General features: G+C 42.5%; 1 protein-coding gene across 1 annotated transcript in view; it reads left to right on the top strand.

The window, feature by feature from the left end:
• The first annotated feature begins 8,437 nt into the window (after positions 1–8,437).
• pcbp4 (poly(rC) binding protein 4) overlaps positions 8,438–9,982 on the top strand; it is a 75,333-nt gene continuing 73,788 nt past the window's right edge. The window contains exons 1-2 of the mRNA XM_085354772.1: positions 8,438–8,575; positions 9,729–9,752. Of these exons, the coding sequence (XP_085210898.1) occupies positions 8,438–8,575; positions 9,729–9,752 (162 nt within the window). The remainder of the gene's footprint in view (positions 8,576–9,728; positions 9,753–9,982) is intronic.

Raw genomic sequence — 9,982 nt, 5'->3', positions numbered from 1 at the left:
TGATTAAAAGAGGGTTTCTTAAATAGAGGTTTAATTACAGCAACCTTAAAATCCTATGGTACGTATCCATTTTCTAAAAATAAATTCATTATATCCAAAACTGGAGCAACAATTAAAGGAAATACCGCTTTAAATAGTTTGGTTCGGGATTAGGTCTAACATGCAGGTATGTATGTAGACCATGTCTACATACCTAAATGTCATAGTTCAGCTGTGTGCAGGCAGGAACGAGGAAAAGGACCCAAAATGCAGACTCTCGGAAGACTGGAGTGAAACTCAAAAACGGCAGCTTTATTGCTGGTTGGAAAATAAGAGACAATACAAAACTAATCCACGGGGAGACACACAGCACAGGATTAGTGCCGTTTACGACGCGACAGGGAGCACAGAAAATACAGGGCTAAAATACACAGGGCATAACGAGGGGAATGAGAGGCAGGAGGTGAACACTGGTGGGAGACATCAGGGCTAACGAGACCAAGGAAGCAAAACTGAAAACACTGACATGAGACAAAGGCTGTATCCCAATTCAGGGTCTGCAGCCTTAAAGTACGCAGCCTCAACGATCCTCAAAGGCTGCGTACTCAAAGACCGCTAAGGCCGGAAGTAAGAGGCTTGTGAAATGGGACGGTCTAGCCTCCATCGCGCTGCCCAGGTTGCCTAGCAACCAAACGTTTCATACAGTTTTGTTTGACAGAAATGAAAGAGAACATATTTTGTTTGTGTGTTTGTTTCTACACGAGCTTTGTGTGATTTAATAAGTATCTGAGGCTGAGACCACAGGACTGTAAAACATGATTGTTGGCCTTCATATTTGTACTGCAGTCATTTAAGATTAGCTAGTAAATAACAATTAGCTAATGTTGTTCATGAGACTAAAGTCAGTGTAAATATGATATGGCCAATATTATAGTTATTATATTAATCATCATAAGCCATTACAGCAGTGAGTTTGAACTCTCAAATCAAATCACTTCTACAGCACATGTGAGTGAAATTCATGTGAGTGAACTCTGTGTCAAATATAGTCATGTAAGGTTTGGTTCCAGTTACGACCCGATTGCTTCAGCCCATAAAGTGATTTCTTTAGTCTATACACCAGTTTATTAGTCTCACTTGATTCTGTCTCAAAACCTTCTGGTTGTTGTATATATATTTCTTCATTTATTGGTGCGTGTAGATAGGCGGTTTTTACATCCATCTGGTGAACCAACATATCATCCTGAACCACTTTCTGCATCAAAACTCTCACACTCGATAAATTAGCAGTCGGTGAAAAAGTCTCCTCATAATCAACTCCTTTTGTTTGACTAAAACCTTTAGCCACAAATCGAGCTTTATATCTGTCTGATCCGTCTGAGTTCTTTTTAACGGCATAAACCCATTTACCCCCCACTGCTTTCTTACCCTCTGGTAAAGTGGTTAAAGTAAATGTGTCATTCTCCTTAAGGGATTGAATTTCTTCATTCATCGCTTTTTCCCATTCTTTTGACTCACTTGACACAATAGCTTCACTAAATGATGTGGGTATTTCACACAACAATCTGTAGCAATAATCAACACTAGTTTGCATCTGTTCATTTTCACACTCTTTCACATCCGTGATATAATCACTCAAATAATCAGGTCTCTTTCTGATTCTGGATGGATAACGTGTAGCTCCAGCATCTACTTTATCCTCAGTTTTAACCTCGGACTCAGTTTGACTGCTTTCACTACCATCTGGAATGTCCTCATCCTTCGTCTGTTTGGGTTCACCATCTTTTCTGGATTCATAAACCTCATCTTCATACATCTGATCACTCTGTGTTTGTTGATCCATTGTCGCGGGATTTAGTATTTTTATCAATCTGTGCTTTTCAACCTTCCCGGTTTTTGGGAAATAGATCAAATATGCTGGACTATTTTTGTCATATCCCAAGAAAACACCTTTGTCGCATCTTGGATCCAGCTTTCCCCTATTTTGTTTATAAGCATAGCACAATGATCCGAATTTTTTCATTCTAGAAAGATCAGGTCTTTTTCCAGTTAACATCTTATACGCTGTCTGACCTGTGCGTTTGTTAAAACATCGGTTCCTAATCACTCCCGCGGTTTGTACTGCATATGGCCATAAAGACTTTGGCAATTCGCTCTCAACTAACATGCATCTCGCCATGTCAAAAAGTGTACGCCAGTTCCTCTCTGCTGTTCGGTTTTGATGAGGCGAATATGGCGCCGAAGTTTCCTGCCTAATGCCGTGTCTACTTAATAAATCTCTGAACTGACTGCTTGTAAATTCAGTTCCATTATCAGAACGAATGCACTTGATTTTCCCATATGACGCCACATCTGCAATAAATCTTTCAGTTGCTTGAGTTGTATCACTTTTGTGTTTCAGATTATATACAAATGTTGCACCTGAATAATCATCAACAAACGACAAAACAAACTTAAACCCTTCTTTAGAGTTTGGCGTAATCGGACCAGCCAAATCCGTATGTACCAACTCTAATGCTGCCCTGGCCTTTTCATCCGGTTCTCGGTTCCTAGTTTGAATAAACTTCCCTTGTATACAGGCTTCACATTGCATATTTTTGTTGATTTTACCCTTAATTTCCATTCCATCAACGACATTTTGCAGATTTTGAACATCCTCATAATTACAGTGTCCTAGGATTTCATGCCACGTTTGCATATCAAAACATCCATTACATTTATCTTCAAACTCTTGCACAGTGTTTATAAAGAACAGTCTCTCGTGTTCATATATAGGGAATTTTGTTCCATCAACATGTTTAAGAAAACTGTCCCCGTGTTTGAAAACCACAGTGGCTCCGTTACTAGTAGCTGCTTTTACTGACAAAATGTCCTGTGGGAACGATGGAATGTAGAGTGCTTGTTTCAATGTTACCTTGTGGCTGCGTCCTTTACTGTCGATCATACTTATCTCAGCATCTCCTCGCCGCTTTGCAGCTCCTCTGCTCCGCCTTCCGTCAGCCAACTCTACACAATGAGCCTCGGGTTGAAATGTGTCATCAAAAGTCTTAAAACTCTCGATCTTCGTGAAGATATGTGACGTCGCTCCCGTATCCACCAATAGCTGGTTATTCAGCATCTCTTGGCCGCCGTCCGGGACCCTCTGGGGTTTGGAGCCCGTCTTGAACGCGTAGTCCTTCTCCACGACCCCTCTCGCTTCATCCCGTCTTAGCTTCCTTCTACAGGTCGCATCTTTGTGTGTACTACTCCGGCAAAAACTGCACCATACTCTAGATCGGCACGTTCTTGCAGTGTGTCCCTTTAGTCGAAAATTTAAAACACACAATCTCATTATTCTTTGATCTTCGGTCATCTGCTCGCCATGAAGTAGAATCCTGGTCTGATTGCACTTTTGTCCTCATTACGTTGTCATTAGTTATAGCCACACGCATTCGCTCGGTTTCTTCATAACTTCTGAGTTTTACTTTAAAATCTGAAAATGTGATTTTTGCTTCACTCTGTGTAACGTGCACAATCAGGGGTTTAAACGTCTCTGGTAGACCTTTCATTATCATTGCGATCAGAAGTCCATCAGTTAGTGACTCACCCGCATTTTTTAACGCTGTGATAATTGCTTCTGCTCGGATAATATAGTCCGTCACACTTTCATTCTTTTCATTTGTGAGAGAAGTGAGTTCGGTGTACAGACTTATGATCCTTGGCTTGCCCACTCCTGCATAATGACCTCTCAAAATTTTTAGGGCCTTCCGTCCGTCATCAACTGCATCTCTCATAACTAACGATAAACTTTTGTCATCCAGAAATTGTATCAACTCTGCATATGCTTCTGCATTTTTGTCATCATCTTCACCATCGGCTTCTTCATCACCCTCAGCCTTTAAGATGACATCTTTCAAACCTTGTAGTCTGAGATGACCAAGGAACTTCGTTTCCCATATCTCATATTTCCTTTCATCTCCATCAAATTGCAAACGGGAATATCGACTGCCCGACTCTGCCGTGCGTCTGCTCATGATGCACAAAAACGCTTACTCACTCAATCGTGCCAAACTTTTAACACCTGCCGGTAACTTGCGCAGCGGAAGCGTGCTGGGCCCATAACCTGTTAGCAGAGCTGCTCTGGGCCACGTCATGGCATAATATTTTTGAGGGAGAATAAAAAGTCAACACACATATCTTATTTCTGATGGAGGACTCTGCCACTACACTTCTCCAGTCCATTCACAGTAGTCGTTGCATGGTGAGACATGGATAGGAAGTGGGCGGAGCCTTTTACCGTCATTTTATTGTGACGCAAAGTACAAACACCTGTGGACACACAATCCAACAGAAACGTTTCCAGCGGTGAGTATCATGGTTGCTAGGCAACCTGAGCAGTGCGACGGAGCCTAGACCGTCCCATTTCACAAGCCTCTCACTTCCGACCTTAGCGGTCTTTGAGTACGCGGCCCTTGTGGACTGCTAAGGCTGCGTATTTTAAGGCTGCAGACCCTGAATTGGGATACAGCCACAGAGACAGAACACCAAACCATGATAACCGAAACATGGGAAAATAATAATCAAAACTGTACACTAAGAAAGCAGAACAACAAAGCATGGAGCAGCAAAAAACCAAAACACAGACAGCAATAAATACAAAACACACAGTGAAGGGAAAGGGTGAACACAAGACCCAGGGAACACAGATAAACGTGAAGGCAAGAGGACCTAAAACAGTGAATAAAAAATAACCACAAACTCAAAATGCTGGGTCGAGAGACCCAGGACCATGACACCTAAATGCATTGAGTTGCCACTATGTGATTGCCCAATTAGTGAGTAGTTAACGAGCAGTTCGAGGTGTACCCAATAAAGGTCACTCTTTTTTACATTTGTTTTAGAATTGCAATATCCTCTTTACACAGGGCCAGGAAAGCATTTCCCCTTGAAAAATAAGATAATAGAAAACAACCTATATTTGTATTCACTCAGGTTCTCTTCATCTAATCTGATAACAGATAAATGAGAGAACAAACCAAAAAATAAATAACTTATCAGTCAAATACTTTTTCATACCACTTTGTAAGTACGTAACTGTATTTACTTAGTATAACTGTGAATAATTACACAAAACCTTAGTGTTTCATATAAAAGCAAAGCTTCATATGTCTTCTTTCCAACAAGGTAAAGCAGGCTTTTATTACAATTAAGTTCAACATACAGTGGTTCATTTGGTGTGGTCATTTTGGAACATTTACCAGTTATCTAACCCACATGTGAATTGGAAGGACTGTGTAAGAATTGGCGGGACAACTACACACAAGCCTCATTATTATTCACACATGTGTGAATATTCATGAGGTCCTGCTATTACACACGCTACCACCAGGGACACTCTTGGTGATACACAGATTTAACACAAAATCAAGTTTATATGTATTAAACCGACATCTTGATTTTTTTGTTTTTTTAGGGTTAGTGGACCAATAGAAACCACTCTACGTTGTTAGATTTCAGTCAAAATTAGCAGGACACCGCCTCTGTCCTGTTAATTCAAAATGTCCTTCTAGTGTGGTGTGTATTCAGACGAAATGTCCAGCTAATACATGTTTACCAACGCACACACACACACACACACACACACACACACACACACACTGTTCAGAGGAAAATAAAACACTAAATCCGCCCTCTCAAATGCATGCACTCATGCAGCTGCACACTCCAGTCCACACGCGTGCCCGGCCTATCCGCGACGCTGCACAACAATACGCACAATTTCCACACAGAGGTTTTAATGGATGCGCAGATAAGCAAACACTCGACCTGTGCCGCCAATGACTGAATTCATGTGTAAACGATGTTTTGACAGCCACTCTTCTCGCTCCCCGGGAGGTCGTGTAAGCCGTCTCCTGCCATTTCTCCCCTCCCCCCACCTGCTTCTGCCACTCGCTACTATTTTAACCGTTTTCTCTCTCAGCACCTCTGTCCTCTGATTTGTTTCTCAAGTGTGCGTGTGTGTGTGTGTGTGTGGATGAGTGTTGCATTGTCATGAGATGCTGCTTGCTTTGCATGCCAAACAGCCTGCATTACATTTGTGACCTACTTTGGCTCAGAGTGTGTATTTTTTATGAGAGTGGGGGATGCAGACGTGCAGATGGAGACGTGAGGCTCGCTGTTTGCATAGAAACACTTTAAACTGCACAACGAGCCATCAGCACACGCACACAAACATATGTCGATCATTTATACGCACCTTTTTATTCGTCTGCATACCTCGGGTTACCTACAGTGCTGGTTGGCATAGTGACAGATGCCTGAGTGTGTGTGTGTGAGCTCTCCAGACACAAACAGCAAAATCTGCTAAAAAAACATACATGTTTACTCAAAAATGATCAAAGTGCAGCGTGTACATGCAGTCATGTGTGCAGCACGCATAGTTGCGTATCTGAATACAACGAGGCGAATGCAGGCGTGGAGGAGGTCTCTCTTTCTCTGTTTTCTTTTCAGTTTTGTGTTAAAAGGAAACGCTTAAGTATCATCACGCTTGAGTGGCGCTTCCACGGCCAGAAGCTTATTTAATTCAGCCCCCGAAGCTTTTTTTAAACAGAGTTCCCAATTAATTTTTAAATTACAGCACAGACTTGTTGACCAGCTTCTGACACTTGAGAAATTATGTTAATTTCCACACTTCGCACGGCACCGGAGCCGGCTCGCTCCCGCCGTGCTGCTGAGGATGTGGAATCAGTGAAACGCCTTGTTGGCCTCGTGGCTGCAGGGCCACACTCGGCGCTGTGCTCCGACAGCGTGAGCGTAACAGCGTTTGTTGGAAGATTTAAAGTCGCTGCCCTCACACTCTGACCTTTACTTTTAATACTGCAACCTACTTTTATTTTTACAGCAACCTTTATCATCAGTTAATAATATAAATAGTTAAATTATTCTGTAAAAGTACTGGTTAGCATAACGAGGTCAATAAAAGGACGTTTTAAGGTGGTAAATGTTGACTGTTTATCTGCAAATTATGTCAAAGTTAAAATTGAGATTATTGGATGAAACAGATGTTGACAGAATTGTCTCACTTCAGATTCTTTTAATGCAAAAGGAAAGACAGAAATTCACATTTAAATATTCTGTTTGGTCTCAGCGACCCTTCTGTTCTGTACGAATATAACCAGAACCTGCCAGCTGAGCTGGTACCCTCGAGTGTTGCTCATTGACTGACTCTTGATATGAGGAAATCTGTCTGCATTTATAAATTAGACGGCAGTTGTTCACGAATGTTCGACAGTCTGTCTGAGAGTGACTGTAGTCAGTCCAACAAAGAAGAAAGAAGAACCTGTGCAGTCGCCTTGCAGTGAAAAGTCATGAGTGTGCAACACCCTCGAGTCGTGACAAGCTGCAGAATGTGAAAGAACTTTTTGTCGATGCAGGGAGGTCTGTCCTGTTCTTACCCATGTGACTGAGCCATCTGAGTAAAGCAGTAGTTTAGTAAAGTGAGTGTGTGCGGCGTTGGACGGGTATCTCAGGATGGAGCCCTATTGTTCATAGTGTTTTAATTTATGTAATAAAATATGGATGTTGCATTGCTATAGTATTGCTGTGCACTAACTCAGGTGATCCTGTGCTGTGTCAGGAGTAGATGTGGACATCAGCATGCAGCAGGGCGTGCAGAGGGTTGGTCATAGAGGAGGATCAGATGGATAATCTGTTGTGGGGACCAAAGAAGGTGACGTGGAGCGTCCAGCACCTGAGTCAAACTAAGCACGGAGAAGAGAAACGCCCCAATTTATCACTCTATTTTAGGGTTTTCCTACATCTGTGGAAATTGCTTTAAAAACAGGATTTGGGGTTAAAAGTGTGCCTGAAATGACAAAGAAGTTCAGTTTGAAGCCTCTTGAGGAAATCCTGTTTAACACAGTGCTGCATGGTCGTAGGCTCCCTTTGTTGTTGTGTGTTTTTCTCTGAATTTCTGCATCTGTAGCTGCTGACTCATATCTATCAACACCCATTACAGCAGCTCTTACGCGCTGAAATGACTCGTTTCCTGTTGCGCTATGTTTAGTAAGACGCTCTGGATACAGTCATCAGAGTGAGAGAATAATAAAAAGTCAATAAAGGCTGTTCTCAGCAAATACTGATTATGAGAGGCTTACAAAAAAGCAGACTGATCCCAACATGCTGGTTTTAGGCTCATCGGGTCTAAATACAGACATTAACTTTGAGGGGATGTGAAGTAGAAACAGTCACAAACTCAAACATCACTTTCTTGTCTTTCTTTCCACAGAAACCGGAGTAAGGATAGATCCCACCCCGACGCCAGCTCCGCCCGTACAGCCCCTCCGTCCGACCCCAAACCTCGACCTCCCCTTCCCCCTCTCGCAGCTCCAGGGCTCTCTGAGGGTTCCTTTCTGGGTTCTCCAAAGGGTTCTCTGTGGTGTTCTGTAGAGCTCCATACGCCTCGGGGCCTCAGACCTTCATGCGTCTCCCAGCAGCAGAGTCCACCCACACCTTCACCCACCACACCACCACCTCCTCTACCATGAGCTGTGAACAGGAGTTTGGAGACGGCGCCATGGGAGTCACGCTCACACTGCGCCTCCTCATGCATGGAAAGGTGAGCAAGACTGTTACTCGTGTTAATTAGAGAGAAATAAAGGAGATTGCAGGTTATTGTGCTGCTAGCAGCCAGAGAAAAGAACATGACATCAATAAATAATTACGTTATAATAACATCATATCTCAGATGGAAACGATTCAGAAACTTTAAAAGGTTCCCAAATTTAACTTATAGAGAAAAAACTGCCAACATAATAAACAGAATATTATTTTCTGGGGAAGCAGGATCAGGTGAGGACGAGGCCAGCGCAGACTGAATCCCCACACACTCACAGAGGAAATGAGGAAATGAGCTCTGGACCTTCGTGCTGTGCGGCAGCAGTGCTAACCACCGTGCTGCACATGAAGAATTCAAAAGCCAGTTTCCACAGTTTTGTCTTTAAATCCAGGCAAGATATTTATTTAAGCATTTAAGAAGCATGCAGCTCAATCAAATTAAAACACTTCACCGATCTTTAAACCAGCAAGTTGAGTAACTACAACTGAATTTGGGGAAAAGGGAAACCATAATTGTCTGGCCAGGTCAATTCTCTTCTCCCGGCCACGGAGAATCCCAACAGGAAGTAGTAAGCCTGTCCGAAGTCACCAAGTTTCCCTGAAGTTCACTATTCAACACGGCAGAATGAACAAAGGTTTCATAACTTCAATCATCAGATCGCAGCCGTTGCTCTGTGTTCCTGGACTCCATGTTTTAGAAAGCACAGAAACCTGAGAGCGTTCCTCTCGTCCCGTGTTCCCCAGAAGAACAGTCCACGATTACCAAACCTTCACTCTATACTCTTTAAAATGTCTCTTCCACACTTGCTGAGAACACTGTTGCTTTCACGTGGCTCTTGTCGTCCCAAACGCCTCCTGCACACGGTCGCCCCGCTGACCTCCTGTTAGAGCTCGTGTTATTAGAGCTCGTGTTATGTAAACTATGTGAAGCTGGTGACACAAAAGAAAAAAATGCTTCATGTTTTATGAAAATGAAAATGTCAACACGATTAAATGTTGGCGCATAAACATATCTCAGCGCTGTCATGCTGCTGCGCCTGAAGCAGGTATGCATGCATGTTCAAAACGTGAAGTTTGATTGGCTACACGAGTCTGCTTGTTTTTAAATTTGAGGAAATGATTTTCTTGTTTGTGTTTTGTTTTTTTCTCTGCAGGAAGTAGGAAGCATCATCGGAAAGGTGAGCTAACGTTCCCTTCTATCATCGTGTTACCCAGTATGAAAAAATCTGATCTGCCAGGAAGTAAAAATCACTCAATCTGTGAAAAAGTCATTAAAATGAACTTTTAAGTGAAATTAAAAAACATTAGAAATCCTCTAAAACCAACATCAGAGCCAACTTCAGGCTTTAGTTTTCTGAAATTTGCACGCCTGTCATGATAACATTGGGCGTAATCCTTCTACATGATA

This window comes from Diplotaxodon limnothrissa, linkage group LG5, assembly GCF_057381915.1.
Source record: "Diplotaxodon limnothrissa isolate DT_005_m linkage group LG5, D_limnothrissa_male_GT1.1, whole genome shotgun sequence".
Classification (NCBI taxonomy): domain Eukaryota; kingdom Metazoa; phylum Chordata; class Actinopteri; order Cichliformes; family Cichlidae; genus Diplotaxodon; species Diplotaxodon limnothrissa.
Note: the sequence above shows the minus strand (reverse complement) of the source record. Positions and strands in the feature narration are given on the sequence as shown.